At 35.6% G+C, this 26,991-nt stretch overlaps 1 protein-coding gene across 1 annotated transcript; it reads left to right on the top strand.

The window, feature by feature from the left end:
- Positions 1-22,553: 22,553 nt before the first annotated feature.
- LOC105781431 (uncharacterized) lies at positions 22,554-24,779 on the top strand. Its single transcript, XM_012605973.1, has 5 exons — positions 22,554-22,641; positions 23,574-23,737; positions 24,003-24,115; positions 24,217-24,328; positions 24,585-24,779. Exons 1-5 carry the CDS (start codon positions 22,554-22,556, stop codon positions 24,777-24,779), a joined length of 672 nt encoding a protein of 223 aa, XP_012461427.1.
- The last annotated feature ends 2,212 nt before the right edge of the window (positions 24,780-26,991 follow it).

The following is a 26,991-nucleotide window of genomic DNA, read 5'->3' as shown; positions in this document are numbered from 1 at the left end:
GTCAAGGCAATAAGACTGATGTCTTCGATCTGCTTCACTGCCAGTACAGGAAGACAAGATCTGCTATTTTCAACCTACTCCACTGCTGCTCAGGGAGACAAGGCTGGAGTTTTTGATCTGCTTCACTGCCGGAACAAGAAGGTAAGATCTGCTATCTTAAGTCTGCTCCACTGCAACCTAGGAAGGCAAGACTGTTGTCTTCAATCTGCTTCGCTGTCAGTACAGTAAGGCAAGATCTACTATTTTCAACCTGCTCTGCTGCAATCCAGGGAGGCAAGGCTGGTGTCTTTGATCTGCTTTGCTGTCGGTACAGGAAGGCAAGATCTGCTATCTTCAGTCTGCTCCACTGCAACCTAGGGACGCAAGACTGGTGTCTTCGATCTAATTCGCTGTCAGTATAGGAAGGCAAGATCTGCTATTTTCAACCTGCTCCGCTGCAACCCAGGGAGGCAAGGCTGGTGTCCTTGATCTGCTTCGCTGTCGGTACAGGAAGGCAAGATCTGCTGTCTTCAGTCTGCTCCACTACAACCTAGGGAGGCAAGACTGCTGTCTTTGATCTGCTTCGCTGTCAGTATATGAAGGCAAGATCTACTATCTACAGTCTGTTCCAGTACAACCTAGGGAGGCAAGACTAGTGTCTTCGATCTGCTTCGCTGTCAGTACAAGAAGGCAAGATCTGCTATCTTCAGTCTGCTCCACTACAACCTAGGGAGGCAAGACTGGTGTCTTCGATCTGCTCCAGTGTCAGTACAGGAAGGCAAGATCTACTATCTTCAATGATCTGTTCTCTGGGGAATATGACCTGTATAATGTATTTTATAAACCTAATTATGCCTAGAGATTAGGATGTCATGATGAGAATGAATCAAATGCTCCTAACTAGACGTGTATGAATGATGTTTGCATGAATACAGAGTTTTTTTTTTGAGAATGATCCTTTTTAATGCTTAAGTTGTCATTGCTCTCTATTCATTAAGGCTTTAATGTCGACACGTCAGAACGCCATTTTATTCGACTGGTATTTCCAAAGAAATACTCACAGATTGCCCTCACTGTAATCCTCCAGATTCAATCCACTGGGACATAAAATTTGTACCATCTTCCTCCCACTGATACCCAAGGGCAGAAAGATCTAGCCTTTTCTCAATCCTTTTCTATACAATTTAAGGATATAGAATGTGAAATTCTTTGGTCCTTTACACCATTCACAGGGTGTCATACCAAATGCCTATGCATAAATGAAAGATTATCTTCTCCGAGAAAACCTCTTCTTATCACTCAGTGATCATTGCTTGTTTGTTCATTGAAACCTTGTCACCAACACGACATCTTATCATTTTGTGCAATCAATGTTTGGACAACAAAATCTGATAGGATAGTCTTAATTTAGACTTTTCCTTCTTAGACATTTCAACCTTTAAACTTGGTGTGTTCTAAAACATAGTCCTGTTTCAGGCTCTTGTATTATTTAGAAACTTCTAGAGTAATATGCAAAACCTCCATTGTGAAAGTTTTATTAGTCCATGAATTATTATTCCAATGCAACATGCTTGCAAAAAGGTTATAACAATGGATGAGAATACAATTGGTTCTGAGCATAGCTCGAAAGGAATAGATTATCAAAAATAGTAAACAAAGAAATTAATTGGGAATATGTATCTTGGAAAAGAATGAAGTATTCCAAGAATAACAGATTCAATAGTATAAAAAATTGGGTGCCCCAGATATCGCATCTTGAGCTTCTCTGTACAAAATTTTTGAGTTTGACATGTGTTTAGGAGATCTACAGTACTTTGTCGATGTCCCAAGATGTTGTCTACCCTTTCCTGTTGCTTCAGGATCATCATATGCCCCAATTTAATCAAAATTTGAACTACTCTGATCACCTCATGCCTCATTCTGATCAATATTTGAGCCGCCCTTTTTGAGTTTTCAACTTAAATCCCCTTTGGTCTCAAGGCGCCCTTTGCGGGTTTTCACCTTGGCCCCTCCATTTTCTTTCCTTTTTTTTTGGCTATTTTATTTTTGCTCTTTTTTTTTATATTTTGAAATATTTTTGATTGAATCTGAACTCATAGGATTAGGCATGTCCTTGTTATCCTTTTTGATCAAAATCGACGCTTTTCCAAATAAGGCTTTCCATATAAGGTCCTTCCCAACTTGGGATGAAGTTATTTTTGTATGGGAAGGATCTTCTTGAATACCAGGTCCCTCTCAAGGAATTCTCTAGGACGGACCTTTTTTGTGAACTTGCATCATTTGCTTTTGGCGCATTTGACCATGATGGACAACTTTGAACATTCCTCTTCAATCGGAATTGGATTCAAAAACTCAGAGAGAAAGAATTTTGTCTTCAATAGGCAAAACTGTGATGGGCCCAAGAGAGAGGCATTGCCCCGGTAAAGTTTTTTTCCGCGCCATCCTTTTTTTTGGCGATATGGCATTAATCGTGAACATACCGCAAACTTTTGATATTGTGCCATTGTTAAAATTTAGTACATTGTTAGATATGATCCTTTTGGCGTTCCATACTAACATATTATTTTTCACGAATTTGCTAACTGTCGACTTTGTGACATTGGCATATGAAGCAGCTTCCATTCATTTAGTAAAGTAACTGATGATCACAAAGATGAATCAATGATCGTCAGACTCTTTTGGCGAGATCGACCAAATGACCTTCATTCCCCATATATGGAGAAGTCATGTATCCCAATGATTCTTTGTAGGGTAAGATCCTTTTCTCGACTTGTTCTACCATCCTTAACAAGTCCAGAAATAGGCTACAATCTATGGCATCTTCAAAGTCATGAAATCCCTCTAAACACATGCCTCGCTCAAAAGGAAATTCTGAGCCTGTAGCAGCGTCACTCATGATATTGATATCTAGGGACCCAATATAAAAGAATGTATTTATGAATAACTATTTGTACAATATAATTATGAATGAAAGAATGATGTGGAAGAAAATCCAAAAGAATGAAAGAATAATTATTTCAAAAAGAATGAAAAAATATTGGCTCAAAAATGAATGCAAATATGTATTTTATTAGAATAATGACGTTCGGACATGAGCCTATTTCACAAAGAAATTTCTATCATTTTTAGGCTAAAAACAACAAAAATGTTCTGAACATTACTCTAAATAAGCTCTAAAAACTACAGGGATTTCTTCCGCTGTTCAATTACTTAGAACACTACCAGATTTATAAGGGTAGATATCTAACAAGGTCCCCCTTTCATTTGTGTCTTCCTATATGTCATTGATGTGAACACTTCCCAACATCTCTTCATATATTGCATTCACCCCATTGTCAATCATGATTGGGTAGCAAATTTTCTGCATTAAATGAGCCATCCAACTTGACAATACCCATGTTGATGAATTTTTCGACTAGCTTTTTGAAGGTAATGCAATTCTCTATTGAGTGTCCCATCATTCCCACATGATAATCACATTCTGTACTTGCGTTGTACCATTTAGGATACGGAGGCTATGGATGCTTCACATGTAAAGGAGAAACAACATGCGCATCGAATAAGCTTTGATACAGCTCCTTGTACGACATTGGAATTGGCGTGAACTGGAGTTTTTCAGTACCTTGCTTCACATATTATTCTTGTCTTGATGAACCCTGCTGATTAGCAATCGATTTGCTATGCATATTCACGTTGTTCACGTCATTTTCTTTTTCTTTTGAGGCTTGTCTTCTGTTATTTCCTCCAGCATCAATCTTGCCGCTCCTTATGGCGCTTTCAATCATTTCACCATTCATAATTATGTCAGAAAAGCTTTTTGTGGCACTCCCTAACATATGTGTGATGAACGGAGCTTTCAATGTATTTATGAATAGCATTGACATTTCCCTTTCCAGGAGCAGTAGCTGAACTTGGACCGCGACCTCCCTCCACCTCTGTGTGTATTGCCTCAAACTTTCACCGGGCTTCTTTTCCATGTTTTGTAGAGTGATTCTATCAGGTACCATGTCGGTCACATGACTGTACTGCTTTATAAATGCTTGTGCTAAATCTCTCCATGAATTAATCTTGGTACGGTTCAATTGATTGTACCACCTGGATGCTGCCCCTATGAGGCTATCCTGGAAACAATGTATCAGCAGTTGGTCGTTATTAACATACCTAGTCATCTGCCTACAAAAATTGGTAATATGAGCTTCGGGGCCACTAGTTCCATTGTACTTCTCAAACTCTGGCATTTTGAACTTGTAAGGGAGGAATAAATCCGGAACCAAGCTCAATTCTTTAGCATCAATCCCATAGTAGCTCTCAGTACTTTCCATCGCTCTAAATTTTTCTTCAAGCCATTTATACTTTTCTTCTAGCTGTTTTGGCAGTTCATCCTTCATTTTCTCCTTTTCAGCTATTTCGTCGAAGTCAGGTATAGCAGGATTAACAATGTTGTCTCCGGGGTTAGAGTCTGATCCAGCTTGAAAATTTATTGGTGTTGCAGCACCGGCCTGAAGCTGGTGAGGCTTGATGGTGACAGAGGATTTGCGTGGATACACCTCAACATGCTGAGGGGTAAAGCCTGGGGGATAAACAGGTCTCTCACTGTCTCCTTCTTCAACATTAAGCACAGAGCTTTTCCCTTTATCAACTTCTCTAGTCAACAACTGAGTTAACTGAGTCATCAATTTCCCCTAATATTCCATCATTTTATCCATCATTTTTTATTGAATCTTCTTAAGCTGCTCATTCATTTGTTGTTGAAGCTGATCTTGCATTTCCTTTTGGAACTGTTCTAGCCTTTGTTCCATGTCTTTAGTTTTCGATCGAGTACCGTAGCGGTGTTTGGTAGGTTGGTTGGTTTCTAGATTATCTGAGGAATGACTTAAATTAATTAGAATTTTTTAGTATTTTTTTAATACATATGAAGCAAATGCAATGCATGAAATGAATGCAAAAAGGCGTCAATTTTGATTCAATTTCATTTAAAAAACTTTACTAGAAAGTAAATTTCTTTACATAAAACAGATACATGTACGGCCTCGCCTCTATACTCCAAGAAACAACGTCAATCTTTCATTCATCTAGATGTTTAAGACAAATCACGCGAATTTCCAATGGACGCCACTACTAGCTCCTTTTTGCGTGATCCATTATCTGTCCGTCTTCGTAATGCTCATCTACTTCTTTAAATTTCGGCAGCTCTTAAATAATCAACTTAAATTCTCAGGCCATGAAGTAAAGTCATATACTTCTTCATTACCCTTCTTTTGTTGTGTTTCTTGGAATATATTCGAGCAGTCGTATTTCTTCCACTTTATCAAGAAACCCTTTTTCCATGATAAGCTTTCTATCTAGTAAATAAATATGAACCGATGCCTTTTATAATGAAATGAAATTCCATGTCATGCAATCAAAATAAAACACTAAAAGTCAGTATCATCTAATATAATCAAGAAATAATAAAACACCTAATAGGATTTCTACTAGGGTTCAGTGTAGCTCTACCTAGGGTGGATTCCTAAGGTTCATTATATGAGGTTTGGCTTCTAGAGCAAGGGTACCCGAACTAGCAGATTCCTCAAGCCTCACCCATTATAGGCTCATATGGACCGAGTTCATTTCAGGGGAATACATTTCCCTATGGCTGCACGGAGATGAAGATCTCACGAAGACATAGGTACAGATGTATCCCGGAAGCGGTCCACTACCTTGCACGGAGGTGAAAACCTCACTAAGGACTAGTTTCTCGCTCCCACTTAAAAGGGTAAAATTATTCAACTCATGTAATGTGTAATGCAAACAATACTTAAATCCATTAAGCAAGAAATAGTGAATGCAACAGGATACCATGAATTTAAAAAAAAAACAAAATTTTCTCGACGATAAGACAAGAATTAATCAACTTTGTGGCTTGACTCTCTTATAAAAAAAGTCCCCAGCGGAGTCGCCAAGCTGTAGAAACTATTTTTATTTTTGAAAAAAAATAAAAAATTTAGTTGTCGATGAAAATTATGAGTCGCCACCAATCTTTTATTAAAGTGTGATTGGGTCACCTAAAAACAACTTTGGTCTACGAGTTTTAGAAAAAACAGGTTCGGGAGTCGGTTGCGTATGAGGAAGGATTAGCACCCTCATAACGCCCAAAAATTGGTACCAAGTTGATTAATTAATGTCTTAATGCCGAGAGTTGGAAAATATGATCCCTAATTAAATTATCCATTAAGACTCCCTCATTTTGAAACAGAAAGCATCACACCCAATGCGTTAGGGAACGATGTTTTATTTCTTCAAGATGAGTTTGTCTAAAAGGTTTGTGTGATAAAATTTAAAAGAATATTCAATTGTTTAAGATTTATGACGAAACCGCAGCCCAATACGTTAGGGCACAATTTCTCAACGTCCCAAACATTGAATATTTCTTTTATTAATATGTATATTTTTTAAATCGTTGTTTCAAGAAATCAATACGTCGCATCCAATGTGTTAGGACACAACGTATTAGATTCCCAATAACAAGCTTTTTCATTTTATTTTTGATCAAAGAGCAATTCTCGATTATTATATTTAACGAAGAAAATTGGAAGCCAATACGTTAGGGCTCAATTTTCTTAAAAATCCTAAATACGAGTATTATCTCTATTTTGAAAATTTTCCATTTTAAATTCGAGTAAAAAGATGACGTAATGTTATATTGAAAGTATGTATAAATGTCACAATAACAAATACAACAATGGTATAGAAACAAACAAATAAACGAAATTAATATACAAAAAAACAATAATCCATGATATGCAAAGTATCAAATAAATGAACAAAATGTAAATGAAAACATAAATCAATAAACAAATGAAGGAAATAAAAATAAAAAAACAAAATATATACATTGAAATTATGAAGAATAAAAGACAAACATATGATTTACACATAAAATGCAATGTCATGCAATCAAAATAAAACACTAAAAGTCAGTATCATAGAATATAATCAAGAAATCATAAAATACCTAATAGGATGTCTACTAGGGTTCAGTGTAGCTCTACCTAGGGTGGATTCCTAAGGTTCATTATATGAGGTTTGGCTTCTAGAGCAAGGGTACCCGAACTAGCAAATTCCTTAATCCTCACCCATTATAGGCTCATATGGACCGAGTTCAGTTCAAGGGAATACATTTCCCTATGGCTGCATGGAGATGAAAATCTCATGAAGACATAGGTACGGATGTATCCCGGAAGTGGTCCACTACCCTGCACGGAGGTGAAAACCTCACGAAAGACTAGTTTCTCGCTCCCACTTAAAAGGGTAAAATTATTCAACTCATGTAATTTGTAATGCAAACAATACTTAAATTCATTAAGCAAGAAATAATGAATGCAACAGGGTACCATGAATTTTTTTAAAAAAAATCAATTTTCTCGACGATAAGACAAAAATTAATCAACTTTGTGACTCGACTCTCTTATAAAAAAAGTCCCCAGTGGAGTCGCCAAGCTGTCGAAACCATTTCTATTTTGGAAAAAAAAATAGTTGTCGACTTTAAAAAAACAAAAATTGGGAGTCGCCACCAATTTTTTATTGAGGTGTGATTGGATCACCTAAAAAATAGCTTTGGTCTACGAGTTTTAGAAAAATAAATCCAGGAGTCGGTTACGTACGAGGAAGGATTAGCACCCTCGTAACGCCCAAAATTGGTACCTAGTTAATTAATTAGCGTCCTAATGTCAAAAATTTAAAAATATGATCCTTAATAAAAACTTAAAAAACGTTACTTATTAAGACTCTTCTCATTTCGGAGAAAGAAAATGTCACACCCAATGCGTTAGGGCATGACATTCTAATTCCTCAAAAATGAATTAGTCCAAAATACTCGTGTAATAAAATTTAAAAGAATATTCATTTCTTTAAGATTTATAAAGAAATCACGACCCAATACGTTAGGGCACAATTTCTCAAAATCCTAAACTTGGAATATTTCCTTTGTTATTATTTTTTTAAAAAAAATATTTGTCTCGAGAAATCAATACGTCACATCCAATACGTTAGGATACAACATATTAAATTCCCGACAACAAGCTTTTCATTTTATTTTTTGATTAATGAGCAATTCTCGATTGTTAGATTTAACGAAGAAAATTGGAACTCAATACGTTAGGGCTCAATTTCCTTGAAAATCCTAAATCGAGTATTATCTCAATTTTGAAAATTTTAAAATTGAGTAAAAAATGATGTAATGCTACATTAAGTGTAAAATACAATAATAAATACAACAATGGCATAGAAATAAACGAAATTAATGTACATAAAAAACAACGACATGTAAAGTATCAAATGAACAAAATATAAATGAAAACATAAATCAATAAGCAAATAAAAGAAATAAACAAAATATATATATATAAAGAGAAAAAAAAAGGTACAAAATATATACATGAAATTATAAAGAATAAAAGACATACACATGGGTTTACATATAAAATTTTGGACTATAGAATTTATAACAAAATATATATAATGCATTTATGAAAATAAAGAAAATATATAAATATACATATACATATTATAACATATGTGTTGAAAATATAAGTTTGTATTTAAGCAAATAAAAACATAGACATGTGCGTGTATATATATAAAATATTCATTAGAAAAATATATAAATACATACATGTACATATATACAAAAGTAAAAAAAGAATTGAAACTAAATATAAAAGTATATATACGTATATAAAAGTTAGGAAGTAAAATAAAAATAAAACATATGTATAAAATATATATAAGCATACGTATACTATATATAAAACAATATATATATTACATAAAAAGCGATGCATGCACATGAATATAATTATAATAATAATAATAATAATAATAATAATGATACAAGATTAATGATGCCATATAATAGTATTAATAATATTAAAATAATTAATTTAATAATAAAAACTAAAATAACAATAGAGGATTAAATAGCATCAATAATCAAATACCAATGAATTTAAAACAAAGAGTATAAAATAAAAAATATAAGGCCAAATAAAATGTAAAAAAATTGAAAATAATGAATTTGAAAATGAATTATAAGGGAAAAAGAGATTTGAAATCATCAATATACAAATCAATAAATAAATTATACACAAATCAACAAAATAAGAACGCAAGAGAGAGAGAAATTTGAGTAAATACTCTTAAGAATTATTATTACTCCCTCTTTTCCCCCTTTACAATGAAGGGAGAGGCCTCTATTTATAGTTGAGCCTCCCCAAATCCAACGGAACAGGTCAATTACATCAACGACTAAGATTAAAGGGTACCTACAAATTAAATCTCTAAGATTACAAAATCACATGTTCTAAGATTGCATATCATATCTAAGATTGCATATATCATATCTAAGATTGCACATCCTTTAAGATTATGTTTCCATAAGCTTGTAGATGCACCTTTTACCTTTTCAAGTAATGGACCATTCCGATCGGGCCAAATGATATAATTTTGTACTGGACTTAGACTTTATTTTATTATTGTGAACCCGGGCTAAAATTGGGTATTACAGAAGCAATTCCTCATTGCAAGAATAAAGTACTGAATGAAAACTGAACACCAGGTAGGGTTGTAAAGAAAGAGAGGTGAGTCATTAGGACTGCTTAAATACCAAGTCTTTCCTAATAACCCAATCCTAGACATGTTCATTTCCTTAGCCACATTACTTAATCTTTTTCTTTATAAAGAAATATTTATTCATGCTTGCTATGTTTACTTTTGCAAAAATTAAATCCTGATTACTGAAGAAATAAATTCCTAAAGACCTAAAAATAATTAAATAAATAACAAGACAAGAATCCCCCCTTTTATTTTTCTGACTTATTCCCCTTATCTTCTTTAGCTCCATCTTTGCTTGCATCATCAGTCTCTTCCATCCATGTCTCAAAGATAGCATCTGGGAACTCAGGAACAAAAGTATTAGAGATATTCTTCAAAGTATTTTGAATTGAATAATCTCTAATTTTTGCATATTTCCAGTAAGTTTGTTGCTGATTGTGCATGAACTTGCACATATCCATCAAAATTGACAACTCTGATTTCCTTGAAGTACTTGCAGAAGTCAGCATGGGAGTTGTATATTCAGGTTCAACACTTAGTTTGACTAGTTCTTCTTCTAGCTCAACCCTAGGTTCAGGGTTTTCAGCTCCTTCAGTTGGTTGAGGACTACTTGGTTCCCTATCAGATTCTTCTTCAGTATCTGTAACTAAATCAACTTCAGTTTCTGTTTTATTTGTTGACTCTTCGGTTTCTGGCTCAGTTGGTTCCTTTTGCTCACCTTGGTTCAACTCATGCACTCTTTCTACCAACCTTTCAAGATCATGACTTGTAATACACACTTGAACATACTGCCCCTTCAGATTTGCTTGTGTTTTAACATAGACCCTTAGCAAAGTGAAGTTATTAATGATGGAAAATAAGCACTTCCTGCCTTCTTTTTAGCACAATCATGAATCTCCTTCAGCATAATTTTCCCAACATTAATGGATTTTTCTGTCAAGATTGCATATAACAAGAGCATTCGTTCCATCAAGATGGTGGAACTATGTGAGATAGGCATAAAACTATAGCGAACAAAATAAAACTATACCTTTGCTACTGGTTTCAAGTATTCTCTTCGACAAGAATGGCTCCCATACTTTCTTATAATCCATTCGGATCTTGGATTTGTCACAACATAAAAAACTTGTTGAAGAAAATCCTAATTGATATTGTTCATCATAGGGTAGTACTCATCTTCTTCAGCATTAGGTAAATTAAACAAATCATTTATGGACTTAGAAGTAAGAGGTACCTTTTTCTTTCAAATGATGACTTCAGTAACATCTTGCGTAGTCAAACTAGGATAGAATTCTCGAACTAGTTCATCATTGGGAAATGAACGAGCATCACATAATCATTCCCATTTGAGAGCATTGATTATCTTTCTAATTGGCACAGGAACAACCATCACATCATTGCTTTTCAGATTAAAACCTCTTTCCGGCATCATAGGTTGATGCTTGAAAATTGAATCAAATTACTCTTTCACTTCTTCATCAACCACAATTAGGTTTTTAGGAGTAGTCTTGACGATCCAGTTCTTTTGCGAGAAATGGTACTTTCCGAAAATTTGGTAGAGTTTCTGCACAAGAGAGAAAAGAGAAATCGGTAAAGTTGGTATAACTTGCTACGGTAAAAATCTTGGATAGCAAGGACCGTGCGGCGGCGATCTCTTTGCAGTAATAATAAGTTATTTTGGCAAAAAGAAAGAAAAAGACTAGGGTTTCTTTCGGGATTTGAGGCACAAAGAAGAGATTTAGGGATTTTTAGGGTGGAAGCAAATTTCTTTGAGGGATATGAAAATTAGTAGAATGAAGAGGGGTTTATATAGAGAAAAATTAAGGCAACATGTAGCACAAATTTAGCTACAATAAATTTACTTGGGCGGCAAGTAATGGGTGTGATAGCAAGGCCTAATTTTTCCCCTCCTTTTTACTGTCTTTGGCCTCAAACTCAGACTGTATTGGGCCAAATTTGACCCCCTTTATTAACATAAAAATTTAAAATTTAAATAGAAAAAAATGAAACTTAAAAATTTTAATTAGAAAATTTTTTCTTAACAAATTACATTAAATTAATTCCCAGGAAAGGTTGGAGGGGTCAAAGCAGTCCCACTTAAGTTTCAATCTCCTTAGACAGAATTAATTAAATGTAATAAATTAAGAAAATAAATTCTAATTATTTATTTAAACAATGAGTTAATGAAAAATTAAGGGTCTGCTAAGATGGGCAAGGATTTAATTCGCTCAACTTCACCATCCCAGCAGTTTTTGAGACGTTGACCATTAACTTTAAACGTACCTCCATAATTGTTGTATAATTCAATAGCTCTATAAGGATAAACTCGGTAGATGGTATAGGGTCCTTTCCATCGGGATTTCAGCTTCCGAGGAAATAACTTCAGCCTTGAATTAAACAACAACACTTTCTGACCTTCTTTAAACTCGCGAGGTTGTATATGAGTATCATGCCATCTCTTTGATCTTTCTTTACACATTTTGGCATTCTCATAGGAAAAGAACCTCAGCTCTTCCAACTCATCCAATTGTAACATCCTTCTCTCACCGGCCTGCTTTAGATCAAAATTTAACTGCTTCAAAGCCCAGTGAACTTTATTCTCCAACACTAACGGCAAATGACCTGCCTTTTTAAAGCCTAACCGATAAGGAGTAATTTCTAACGGAGTCTTAAATGTTGTTTGATAGGCCCATAATGCATTATCGAGCCTTTGAGACCAATATTTTCTGCTAGGGCGTACTACCTTTTCAAGGATACCTTTGATTTCACGGTTCACTCTTTCAACTTGCCCATTGGACTGGGGGTGATAGGCAGTAGCAATCTTGTGCTTCACATCATGTTTTTCAAGCAACCACTTAAGCCATTTGTTCACAAAGTGAGAACCTTCAGCACTAATAATAGCTCTTGGTGTCCCAAATATTGTAAACACATGTTTATGTAGGAATTGCGTGACTACTTTAGCATCATTTGTAGGGTATGCTTCATCTTCAACCCACTTAGATACATAGTTCATAGCAACTAAGATGTATTTGGTCCCATATGAAGAAGGAAATAGGCCTAAGAAGTCAATACCCCATACGTCGAATAATTCAATCTCCAAAATGTTTGTCAAGGGCATCTCATTTCTCCTTGATATATTTCCAGTCTTTTGGCATTTATCACAGTTCTTCACGTAAGCATAAGTATCTTTAAATAGTGTAGGCCAAAAGAAACCTGCTTGCAAAATCTTTGCTATAGTACGTGAACCACCAAAATGTCCCCCACTTGGAGATGAATGACAATGATATCAGATCTCAGCAGTCTCACTTTCAGCTACACACTTTTGGATTATATTATCTGCACACTGTTTAAACAAAAACAGGTCCTCCAAAAAATAATACCGACTATCATGAAGGAATTTCTTCCTTTTTTGGTATGTCATTTCTCGAGGAATTATTCCACATGCAAGATAATTGGCAAAATTAGCAAACCAAGGTGTTTCATGAATTCGACTCACCTCAAATAAGTGCTCATCTAGGAAATTCTCTTTAATAGGCACACGTGATCGAGTTACCTGATCTTGCCCTAACCTCGACAGATGATCAGTTACTTGATTTTCAACACCTTTTCTGTCTTGGATATCAAGGTCAAATTCTTGGAGTAAAAGTACCCAACGAATTAGCTTTAGTTTCGTATCTTCTTCGTGAGCAATTATGTAATGGCCGCATGGTTAGTAAATACTGTAACTTTCGTACTTGCATAGTAAATGGGGTGGAACACTTTATTTTTTCTTTGACCCATCACAGCTCTAACAACATAGTCACTTGCATCGCACATCAACTCAAAAGGTGAGTTCTAATCAGGTGTAATGATTATTGGGGCTGAGATTAACCACTTCTTTAGATCTTCAAAAGCTTCCAAACATGCTTTGTTGAAATCAAACACTGTATCTTTCTATAACAACAAACACAGTAGTTTAGATATTTTCGAGAAATCTTTGATAAAACTTCGACAAAAACCAACATGGCCTAAGAAACTTCTGACTCCTTTCACATTAATTGGGGCCGGTATTCTTTCAATTACGTTCACATTTGCTTTATCGACTTCAATTCCTTTCTTTGAAATTCTATGGCCTAAGACAATCCCTTCCTTAAACATAAAATGGCATTTCTCGCAGTCAGGGACAAGATTCGTCTCTTCTCATCTCCTTAGTACTTTTACTCGAACAAATATCATAAGTGTTACCAAAAATAGAAAAATCATCGATGAAAACCTCAACAAAATTTTTGACCATATCAGTAAATATTGTCATCATCCATCGTTGAAAAGTTGCAGGTGCATTGCATAAACCAAAAGGCATTCGCCTAAAAGCAAACATACCATATGGACAAGTAAAGGTTGTTTTATGTTGGTCCTCCAGGGCTACAACTATTTGGTTATAATAGCCATCTAAAAAATAATAGAATTCATTACCTGCCAATCGATCTAAAATCTGATCCATAAAAGGTAACGAAAAATGATCCTTCCGAGTGGCTTTATTCAGCTTTCTGTAATTAATACAAATTCTCCAACCAATAATAGTTCTTGTTGGAATTAACTCGTTACGCTCATTTTCAACAATCGTAATTCCACCCTTCTTCGGCACAAAGTGCACCGGACTTACCCACGAACTATCTGAAATAGGATAGATGATTCCTGCATCTAACCATTTGATCACTTCCTTTCTCACAACTTCATAATAGGATTGAGCCTCCTTTGCCCATCAATTCAAGCTCTTTCACATTCTTCTAAAATGATTTTATGCATGCAAAAAGAAGGGCTTATAACCCGAATGTCAGCTATGGTCCAACCAATTACTTTCTTAAATTTCTTTAAAACAGTAATCAGTTGTTCCTCTTGATCTTTCATTAGTTCTGCTGAAATAATCACAAGCAAAGTATAACAGTCACCTAAATAAGCATATTTCAAATGGGAAGGAAGTACCATTAGTTCGAGTGTAGGTGATTCTTCGATTGACAACTTGGGTTGCACAAATTCTCTAACTTCTAACTCCAACGGTTCAAACCGTGTGGATTGAATAAAATTTCTCGAATTGGCTTCCATCAAAGCCATGTTTTTTTTCACCTTCTTCATCCTCTAAAGGGTCAAACTCTAAGGCTTTCTCCAATAGATCTTCCCCAAAATTTTTTTCCACAGAAACCAAGGTTTCTATCTCTTCCATAACTGAACACTCATTTGCCGGATCGGGAAATTTCATCGCTTTAAGAATGTTAAAAGTTACCTGGTCATGTTGAACTCACATGGTGAGTTCACCTTCCTGCACATCAATTAACGTCCTCCCTGTGGCTAGGAAAGGTCTCCCAAGGATAATTGGTACTTCCTTATCTACTTAAAAATCTAAAATAATGAGATCAGCAGGAAAAATAAATTTATCGACTCTTACCAAAACATCCTCGAGCTTTCCATCGGGATATGCTAACTATCGATCCGCTAGCTGAAGCGTCACAGTTGTAGGTCTTACTTCACCTATCCCTAACATCTTGAAAATAGACTTAGGCATCAAGTTGATACTCGCTCTTAGGTCACACAGAGCTTTACCACAATAAGATTCACCAATGTTACAGGGTATAGTAAAGCTTCCTGGGTCTTTCAGTTTTGGTAGCAGTTTGTTCTACAGGAACGCGTTGCACTCTTTTGTCAAGGCAACAGTCTCATACTCACTCAGTCGTTTCTTCTTGGATAGTATATCCTTCATAAACTTCACATAATTCGACATTTGTTGTAAAGCCTCCATCAGCAGGATATTCATGTGTAACTGCTTTAGAACATCCAAAAACTTTTTGAATAGCACCTTCTGTTTCTATTTGTGTTGCTATAATCTTTGTAGATATGGAGGTAATGAAACTTTTATTGAACCAGACAACTTTTCTGAGTAGGTAAATTTACATCTAAAAAAGATGTTAAAATATCTAAATTCACTAAGTTAGGGTTTACCTTGTCAGGCTTTGCAAATTCTGTTTCTTTTGGTGTAGGAACTTCAACATCTGGTTGACTTTCCTCTTTTTCAACATGCTCATCTTCGACATCAATCAATCAGGGTTCCAGAGTCTTACCACTTCACAATGCCACTACCTTGATATGTTCTTTACCCAAATTCGTTAGATTCTCAGTATTACTCAGCAAGGTTCCTTGCGGTCTATTACGAAGCTCCGTAGCCAACTGACCCATTTGGTTTTCCAAATTTTTTCAGTGTTGCTGCTTGGCTTTTGATCAAAGAGTCATTCTTTGCCATGTACGCTTTCAACAAGTTTTCCAAACTATTTGATGCCTCAGCTTAAGGTGGATTTGGAGCTTGCTAATTAAATCCATGAGATCGGTTGGGTCTTTTCTATAATAAGTTAATATTCGGTCTATTTCCTTGGTTGCTCCTAGAAAAGTTAGGATGATTACGCCATGAAGGATTGTAGAAGTTGGAATGGGGTCCTTGTCCATTCCTATTTTGATATTGGTTCCCCATATAGTATGCTAACTCGGGATTTGATGGATAATTCTCAAAAGAATGACCTTCCCCACAGTACACATAGGAAACTATTTCAAACAGACTTGGTGGCTAAGCTGCAAAATTATTAGTACTATTAGCGGTTAACTATTTTAACATAGAGGAAATAGACGATACTTGCACTGATGACGAAGTGTGGAAGTCAACTTCATGAACTCTGGCTACGCGTCTTCCTAAAGTTGTTCGATTTGTTGGCCATTGATAGTTATTACTCATGATTCTCTTGATGATCTCATAAGCCTCATTATAAGACTTAAACAAAATTGCACCATTCGTAGAAGCATCTACCATCAATCTTGTATGTGCATTGAGACCATTACAGAATGTCTCCAACTGGATACAATGGGGAATCCCATGATGAGGACACTTACGAAATAACTCATTGAATCGAATCCCATGATGAAAGACTCATCATCCAATTGTTGGAAAGTTGTGATCTCGTTCCTCAACTTAGTGTTTTTGCTAGGTGGGAAATACTTAACCAAAAGCTCTCTACTAATTCTTGCCATGTAGATATGAAACTTGGTGGCAATGAATTGAGCCATGCTCATACTCGATCTCGCAACGAGTACGGAAACAACTTCAACCTCAGTTCGTCTTCAGTCGCATCGGCTATCCTGAATGAATCACTCATCTCCATAAATAATCGAAGGTGGAGATGTGGATCTTCTGTGGGCATACCACTAAATTGGCCCACCATTTGTAGCACTTGAAACATCATTGGTTTCAATTCAAACTAGATTGCACTGGATTCCCTCAATATCTGGCCTTCTAATTCCTGGGTTTAACTCACTGAAAAGTGGCACAGCATATTGTCTGATGCATCGATCCCTACCATTGGCAACGAGGATAGGATTTCGTACATGATCGGCTTCATTACCTTGGTCTTGATTCTGGTTTCCAAGGTCCATCTCGACTTGTCTTTGAGCTGTTTGTTCACATCTTTTTTGTCTGAAAGTTCGCTCAATTTAAGGGTCTATAGGGAGTAAATCAATAATTTGATCTATGCTCATAAACACCTGAACAGAAAATTACAAAATTTAAAAAGAATAAGTTAGTAATGTTAGAAATAAATCAAATTGAAAATAAATAATTTCACGAAAAAAATGATTATGACAATAGTTGACAATCCCTAGCAACGACGCCAAAAACTTGTAACGCTGGGGTTTGTGCAAGTGTACACAGTCATTATCAAGTAATAAGTAAGAATCAGTTATCGTCTCCACAGGGATTGTATTTGTGCTAAGTCACTTAATTTGTAAAATTATATTAACAATTTGATAAATAAAAACACAATATAGTTAAGAAGTGGTGATTAAAATATATTAAACTAAATGAATGATCCCTAATCCAAATTATCCTAAGTATGCAAACTATATGAATGAAATATGTTTTAGTAAAATTAAACGCAATTTGCAATAATTATAGCATAAATAAACTAGGATAATTACTTTAATTAAACTCATTTTTTTATCATCATGCTTAATAACATTCGAAAAAACATTCCATGGCAACTCGATCTTTCTTGAGTTTGGAAACCACATTAGGTCCTTTCGGAATCCTTTACTTAGTAAATACCACATTAGGTCCTTTCGGAATCCTTTACTTAGTAAATACGCATTCGTGTGAGGCAACAGGGACGTGTTAGGTTTGAAACAATTTAATCACACAAATCTAAAAACTATGCAGATAACAGAGCTTGGTTAGAGTTGTTATGCAACCTACAATTCAATCGGGTTAGGATCTAAATTGAACATGCACATTTCAATTATGCGTCCATTAGCCGTCGTCTGGTTAGGATCACTCAGCTAATTCAGGTGCATTTCAATCACGTATGAACGGAATACATACTTGATTTTAATTAAAAACATGATTGATTAAGGCACAAACATTATAAGCATGAATCAAATAAATATTATTTAATCAAAATAATCATCCTAGCTTCAATAAACTTAAGCTATCATTGTTGTAAACAAGAACAAAGAACACATAGCAAACATCTTTATATTAAATTAAAGAAAAGAAAGATTAAACCCAATTTAGAGTGGCTGTCACCCAAGACTCTGACTGACGAGGCTCTTTCGTTCCTTTGCTTTTCTCCTTTACTGATGACTCTCCAAAGTGGCGGACCAAGGGCTCTTTAAGAGGCTTAATTGCTAAAATCCTTATGCAAGGATGATGAGGGGGAAAGATAGCTAAAAGAGCTGAGAGAATGATGAATGAGTGAGAGACGATGGGATGAGGGGATGATTGAAAAAGTGAGAAATGAGCTCTTATTTATAGGTGAGGCAAGGGAGCTAGTTTGCTAAAAATAGGGGTGTTCGTCCTTTGAAACTTCCTCCAAGAGTGGCCGGCCATGAATTGAGGAATGGTGGCTAATTTTTCCTTGATTTTTGGTTAATTTGAGTGCCACAACAACTCACGACTAAGACTCGATCATCAGCAAATCTTTGAGAAAATCTCCAATTTCTTCAAATCTTCAAGGACTTTGTATAATTAAACCAAAAAAGGTTTATGACATCCATGAGCAGCTAAAAATTGGGTTGACTTTGTTCCCAATCTGGACGGTTTTGCAATTAGAAGAAAACTCTTAGACCTGTCCAAAAATAGTAGATAATTTAGAGGACCAAATAATATAATTTAACCACTTTAATTAATCAATTTACTTAATTAATTAAAACCCAATTTATTAATGAATTATTAAAAATGGATTATGAAATATAACTTTATATTTTATTATTTAATTTAATCATGCATGGCCCATTTTATAGCTTAAAAATATAATATGCTCAAATTAATATAAAATAAGCCATTTTATTAATGAAAATTATATAATAAAGTATAAAATCACATTTTAATAATTTCTATGTTCTAATTTCATATTTTTGCATATTTCATTAATTTATTAAATAATTACTTGATTTTAACAACAAATTTAAGTAAAAGGTAATGAATTCTATAGGAAAAATCCTATATATTTTTCAGTTTACAATTGACTATTGCCTGCTGAATAAGTTAACCATCAAGAATAAGTATCCGTTATCGAGGACTGATGATCTCTTTTATCTATTTCGGGGAGCTTCATTTTTCTCAAAGATTGATCTACGGTCTGGGTATTACCAGTTGAAGGTTAAGGATTCGGATGTGATGAAGACTGCTTTCAAGATCGATATAGTCACTACGAGTATCTTTTCATGCCATTCGGATTGACGAATGCACCTACCTCGTTTATGGACATGATGAACTGTGTTTCCCACTCCTACTTGGATTAGTTCGTGGTGGTCTTCATAGATGATATATTGGTGTATTCTCAATCAAAAGATGATCATGACGAGCACTTGAGACTAGTTCTACAAGTTTTACGGGAAAAGTAGTTGTATACGAAGCTGAGCAAGTGTGAGTTTTGGCTTTGTGAGGTGGTTTTTCTGGGTCATGTCATGCCGTTAAGAAAGTTGAAGTGATTTTGGATTGGAAGTTGTCGAGGTCTATTTCTGAGGTCAAGAGTTTTTTGGGGTTAGCTTGTTATTACCGTCTCTTTGTTGAGGGGTTTCCGAGCATTGCTGCCCCTTTGACAAAGTTGAGAGGCAAAAGTGTTTCGAGAAGCTGAAGTTGATTCCAACCAAAGTGCCTATGTTGACACAGCCAAAATCCAGTAAGGAGTATGTCATCTACAGTTATGTTTCTTATATAGGGTTGGGTTGTATGCTGATATAGGAAGGTAGGGTATTTGCTTATGCATCGAGGCAGTTGACGCCACATGAGTATAACTATCTGACTCATGATTTAGTGTTGGTTGTCGTAGTTTTCACGCTCAAGATTTGGCGTCACTATCTATACGGTAAGAGGTGTGTGATTTACATCGATCACAAGAGTCTTAAGTATCTCCTAACCTAGAAGGAGTTGAACTTGAGACAGAGACATTGGATCAAGTTGCTGAAGGACTATGACTGTGTGATCGAGTACCATCCATGCAATAACTCGAAATTTGAGCCTAGAAGTATTGGGCCTTGAGCAAGGGATTGGTTAGGAAACTATGCACAAAAGTATGTCTACTTTAGTGGTTAAGGGTCCTGAGAGGAGTTGGAAAAGTCCTGGGTTCAAACCTGGGCTTTAGCAAAAATTTTGGTTTTAAGTGGATAAAACCCTAGATGCTTGGTTGTAGGCCTTTTAAATTATTGTGTTAAAGAAAAGACACAAGGAAGTATGTGGTCTAGTGGTTGTGGCGTCAGTAAGGTTGCAAGGGAGCCTGGGTTTAAGTCCTGGCTCTTGCAATTTATTTTGGTTTTCATTTAAAGGAACCTGGACTTTGGCTTTAGACCTTTTTATTAATTAAAGATAAAATGTGACACAAAAAGTGCCTATGGTCTAGTGGTAGGTGGTGTGTTTCTAATGCTAGGGGACTTGAGTTCGAGTCTTGGTTTGCGCAATAAGAGGATCAAGTTTTGATTCCTTGCACGGCTGGAGTTTGTGTTGTATTCAGTTTTGGTCATTTCCTGAGTGTTGGTTTTCTTTTCATTTGTTTAGTGGCCAAATACTGCGTTTCTGAGAAATCTCGTCTTTGATTTTTGGTGCACTGTGACTTGCTCTTTTGGTCTATTGTGTGAAAGTCGAACCTTCTTTTACCATTTAGGTACTTTGGGCAATTTGGTTTCTTTTTTCTATTAGCCGAATACACCTTTTCTTTTCTTCAATCACTTCACACTGTTAGTCGAATCTCTACTCATCATTTTTTTCTCCTTTTCCTTTCCCTTCTCTTCCAATTTCAATTAGCCTTGGCCAAATGTCCTACCGATATATTTGGTTTCATTGATTAGTTCTTGTTGGCCGAACTCACAATACCATCCTCTCTTTTTCTATTTTTTGATTTCTTTATTGAGTTTAAACCGGGTTTCTTCTTCTACTAATCCTTGGGGTGGTTGCATACTCTGCTTATTTTCTCTCTAAATCCTGATTGTTTCCATACTCTACCGATGGTATATTTAGTTGATATCTGCAAGCGATCCTGACAAATCGGTAGGTATTCAAAAGTTCCCTCTCTTGTTCTCTATTACTGTGAGATGTGTGTGAATCTGTTTCCTTCTATCTTTTCACTAAAAGTCAAACGTTTCTTTCCTTCATGTTCTTTGATGGCCGAATGGTGATCCCTTCCTTTTGATGTGGTGATCGATGGGTTAGGTGTTCTCAAGAAGTGATAGGGGTGCAAAGGTTACCCAATCGTCGAGGTCTGTCCTTCTGTTAACGATTAAGGTAATTTCGATACCTTGTTTTTGGGTAGGCTGAATATTCTTTTGTTTTTGAGAGAATAGTATTCGTGGATTTAATCCACATTTACAATCAATCCTTTCTAATAGGATCTGTTGTTAGGAAGTAAATCGACAAGAGACATACGATTGTTCTTAGTCAACGATCTAATAGGAGTAGATTGCGTGGTACTCAATCAAGGTTGGTAGAGATTATTGTTTGGGGATTAAGTTCTTTGAACAATAATATATGAAGAACTGACTGTATGTGGAATAAATGTAGGTTCGGCGCTTGAGAGCTTGGAGCGGTTGCTTAAACAGGTGTGTACACACACCACTCCAATTGTAGATCAGCAAATGTCGAAATGTCGGGATGCCGAAATGTCAAAAATACAGTGACTGAGGCCACATAGGCATGCAAACACTTGTGTGGTGACCCAAGCCCATGAAACATGGTGTTAGACTGTAGAGGCCACCATGAGCGTTCTCGTGCTCTTGGGCCGTTATCGGCCTCGTTGGGTTAAAATGGGTTGTGTGGGCCAAATGGGCTCGTGTGCCCCACATGAATAAAATCTACTTTAAGTGACAAATACTAGACAGGACTATGTAGTTCGCATAGTCGTGACTAAATTTAGGCTAAATTGGCCACACGAGCATGTGGGCCCACTTGGGTCGAATATGGGCCTTGGGCCCATTTGCACCGTTATGACTTGTTAGGTTATCTGTGTCGCTTGAGGTGACTATAGGCCTTCAGAAAGGTGGTTAAATGACTGAAATACCCTCAAAAGGTAAAATGACCAAAATACCTCCAAGGGTAAAATTATCGTTTTACCCCTAGCTAACGACATGACCGTTACACCCCTAGTGGTAGGTTGACTAACGTATGTATGAAAGTTATATGTCTGATACTGAGCATGACATCTTGCATTCACGTATGTTACTATGGCATGCCATCCTGCATGGGGTTGGGTTAATATTGACGGAGGAAGTGTAAGGCTTGTAGCAATTCTATTCAAGGCTTATGCCTTTCTGCTTATGGCTCTTAGCAATTCTGTTAACTAGCAGCGTTGCTATGATACTTATGGCTTTTAGCCATTTTGTCTATGGTGTCGTGTTGTTCTGTAGACTTAGTGTCGTAACCGACGCTAAGCTTAGTGTGTTGGCTGGGTGGGTCAATTTTATCCCCACATGGTGTGTTGGTTAGTATGGGTGGTGTATTGGTTGGATTGGGCTGGATTTCTGTCTGCATATCTACATCTGATACTGATTGTCTAATGGGCTTAGGTCCACCTGGTTCTGTTAATGGGCTAAGGCTCACCTGATACTATGCCAGTGATGGGCTCAGGCCCAGTCTGTTTCTGCATTCCGTATATCTGACTCATTGCATTATAATGGATTATACACTAAGTTTTCACAAACTCACCCTTCTGTCTAACTGTGCAAGTAATCCCCAGCTTTAGGTGATTTGGAGCCGCGGGTGACTCGGAAAGGGCCACACAACTGTACATGTTTTATTATGTTTTGCTCATTTACTAAAGCACTTTGATTTTGATTCGAGTTGTAATAAGGCCTCTATAATTTTTGGATTTTAAATTTGGGATTTGATGTGATTGTGATTTATATCTGCTAGAAGTAGAACACAGTTTTCCCAAACAATAACTATTTTCTAACATTACGTTTTTGCACCTCAATTTTTAAATATCACGTTTTCCTAAATCATTTACTTTAAATTAATCTTCTGTAACAATAAGGTTTTGAAAGTAATAACTTTTAAATAAACCTCGATTAAAAATAAACAAACGCAAACTGAGGTTTTATACATGTTTTAAATGGCTAGAAGTTCGAAATTTTCAAGAAGGGTTTTTAATGAAAACATGGTTTTCGAAAAACACTTCAATGTGACACACCAAATTCGGCCATAACATCTGGGCCAAGTGTAGGGTGTTACAATCCAGGGAAGGCGAACGTAGTTGCAGATGCTCTGAGTCGAAAGTCTCTAGTTGATTTGAGTGCTATGTTTGCGATGCTATCTGCTTCGAAGAATGGTGGTTTGTTGGCTGAACTTTAGGCGTCACTGGTGTTTTCATAGCAGATTCATGAGCGTCAGCCTTTTGATGAGAGTTTGGCTCGTCAGCTTCGTCAGGTTGAGTCAGATGTTCAGGGGGATTTTGATCTTAACTTTGATGGTGTTTTGTGTTTCTGATGTCACTTATGTGTTCCGAAAGATGAGGATCTGAGGCTCTTGATTCTTATCGAGGCATATAGCATCCCTTATGCTATACATCCCGGTAGAAACAAGATGCCTCAGGACCTTCTGGTTTTATATTCATGGATTTGGTTGAAGAAGGATGTTGCCGACTTTGTTGCGAGATGTTTTGTTTGTCAAAAAGTAAAAGTCGAGCATTAATATCCATCTAGTTTGCTTCAACCTATTCAAATTCTTAAGTGGAAATGGGAACGGATTACGATGAATTTCGTTTCGGGTTTCCCTTTGACTCCGACTCGTAAAGATTTGGTCTGAGTGATTGTAGATAGATTTCTAAAGTCTGCTCACTTTCTGCTTGTTTGTATGACATTCAATTTGAATCAATTAGCTGAGCTCTATATCCAAAAGATTGTTCATCTTTATGGAGTTTCTGTTTCGATTATATTAGACTGGGATCCACAGTTTGCTTGAAGATTTTGGAAGGCGCTACATGAAGCTTTGGGTTCGGAGATTCATTTTAGTTCAGCTTATCATCCGCAGTTCGATGGACAATTGGAGAAGGTGATTCAGGTTCTTGAGGACATGCTCTGTAGTTGTGTTATCAACTTTGGAGGTAGCTGGGATTGTCACTTGCTGTTAGCTGATTTTGTTTATAATAATAGCTTCCAAAAGAGTATTCATATGGCACCATTCGAGGCTTTGTATGGTCGGAGGTATAGGACTCCTCTTTGTTGGTTCGATATGGAGGAGAAGAGGAACTTGGGTCCGGAGTTAGTTCTGGAAATTTAGGATAAGGTGGACTTGTTTGTGATCGGTTAAAAGCTACTTCTGATCGGCAGAAGTCTTACGTTGACGTGAGACGTTGAAACATCGAATATTAGGTCGGGGATAAGGTCTTCTGGAAGGTTTCACCGTGGAAGAAAGTTCTGAGGTTTGAGTAGAAAGGTAAGGTCAGTCCGAGATTCATTGGCCCTTACGAAGTTACAGAGAGGATCAACCGGTTGCTTATTGTATGTTACTGTCGCCTTAGCTGGATCGTATTCACGACGTATTGCATGTTTCCATTCTACGAAAGTATCGATCTGATCCTTCTCACGTTGTGCTGGTTAAGGAGATCGAGATTAGGTCTGACCTTTTGTACAAGGAGGAACCAGTTGCAGTCTTAGATCGTGAGGTTAAGGTGCTAGACGGTTCCGTTGGTGAAAGTTTTGTGGCGCAACCATAAAATAAAAGAAGCCATCTGGGAATCGGAAGATGTGATGAAACGTCAATATACGTACTTGTTTGATTCAAGTAAAATTTCGAGGATGGAATTTCGTTTTAGAGGGGGAATGTTGTAATATCCCTTAATCGAGTCTAGTAGTTCTAGGTATATTTTTCAGGTTTTGAGTGTGAATTTAGGAATTTATCTGGTTAATAGTCATTTTTAATTTAATTTAGGAGGTCAATTTCATCTAAAATCGATTAAACAATAATCTAAAACAGTAAAAATATTTTTGGAAAATTATTCTTAAAGTAATTAAATAATTATTAGTGAAAATAATTAATTTGGATTGAAAAAGAATTTTAAAATAATTTTTATTGGGGTTAATTTAAGTTAAATTTAAATATTAATTAAATTGGATTTAATTATAAAATAAGGAAAATTTTGGAGTATTTATTTGTCAAATAGGCCTTTAAATTCAAAATTTTTGAGAGAAAGGATCAGTTAGTAAAGTAAGGAAATGTAGGAGTGGCTATTAGGCAAATTTCCCAATTTTTAAATTTCTAGTGCGTTGTTTAAGTTTTAAACACAATGCATCTAGCCTACTTTTAATACCATTTACATCAAATTAGAGAGCTTTCTTTGCATGGTTTTAAAGATCTATTATTAGAGAATAGATTCAATAAATTTTCTTCTCAAAATACTCTCTCTTTTCACCCGAAATTATTCATAAGAGTAGCCAAAAATATTCTGAAATTTCTTAAGATTCTTGAGTCAAGATTTTCAATCAAATGATTTAGAACGAATCAAAGGTAATTATTATTTCTAAACTTAATTTTGTGATGATTAGAAGAATATTTACATTATTTGAGTGATAATTACATGATTTTTCATCAATGTCATCTTCTTCAAAAGCTTAAGGTGCTTTAATGGTGGATCTTGAATTTTGAGAGGAAATTCACAAATCAATGGATGTTCCAACTGAAAATGGATCTATTAGAAGATTTTGATCTTATTTATCAAAATTAAACATGTTTTGTAAGGTAATTTAAAGAAATTTGAATCTCATCATCTTCATGAATCGATTTTGTAGATTTTTGTGATATTAATACTTAGTATATGTTTATTTGGTGTAGTATTGATGCTTGGAAGTGATTAGAAGGGCTGAAGTGATCGATTTTGTGAGGAATCGAGTTTTTGACTTGATGATACAAATCTGGTAAGGTAACTTTGAGTGAGAATTTCGTGTAGCCTAGTTGATGAAAATTTGTGTTTATTGTATATTTTGAAAGGTGGTAATATTTATTTTATCTCTGTTGAAGCTCTGAATCTTGAAGAGGATCGAGCTAATCAAAATTAAAGCTTGGATTTGCTTGGTTGATCACTTGGTTAAGGTTGAGTTAGTTGTGTGGTTAGTGTTATTAAAGGGCGATTTGGTAAATTGACCCTCACTTATGCTTAATTGGATGATTAATTACTAATTAAATATATTTAATTGAGTTTTGGTTGGTTAATTTTGCAAGACTATTGATAAATGTTTAAGTGATGAAATTTTTGTTAAGTGTTGGTAAGTGAACATCTAGTGATTTTATGTGCTTGATTTGATTGATTATAATGGTTAGCTAAGCAGGTATGCTGGAGTTTTTGGTTCATGATATGTTGATGTTTCAATTGATAAATGAAAATTTATAATAGGTAACTAGTATGCTAGATTTAATTTGATGCTAAAATGGTTATGTTACAAGATTCACATATGCATCTTGGCACTTTAAATTGAGCACATTCTTGACTAAAATTATGTTATGATTGATTGGTTATATTGACATTATAGCATGGTGGATCCATTGGATATAGTTCGCATGTCATAGGATTTGTGAGTACTCACTATATTGATATGTTATTTGTGAGAAATGAAGGCTTTAGGTGGACTGATTTGGAGTATATAAGGGACTGATTTGAGATGAGATAAGGGAGCATGTGGCCTCGGCCCGCTCAATCTAGGACTAATTCTAATTCTTATTAGGAGTAAGGAGATCCATTTATTCGATGTATGATCACCCAATTAAGCCATGATTGTGTATGCCAATATAAATGTATGAAATGTTATAGGCTAAATTGATGATTATATGCCATGATTAATTATGATTTTTGATACATGGCTGAGCATATGATATTGAACTATTATGGATTGATATTGTGATTGAAAATTTGAATTTGGTTTGTTTCAATTTAA

The sequence above is a fragment of the Gossypium raimondii genome, chromosome 13, assembly GCF_025698545.1.
Source record: "Gossypium raimondii isolate GPD5lz chromosome 13, ASM2569854v1, whole genome shotgun sequence".
In the NCBI taxonomy this organism is placed as follows: Eukaryota; Viridiplantae; Streptophyta; class Magnoliopsida; order Malvales; family Malvaceae; genus Gossypium; species Gossypium raimondii.
This window is presented reverse-complemented; position numbering and strand designations above follow the sequence as displayed.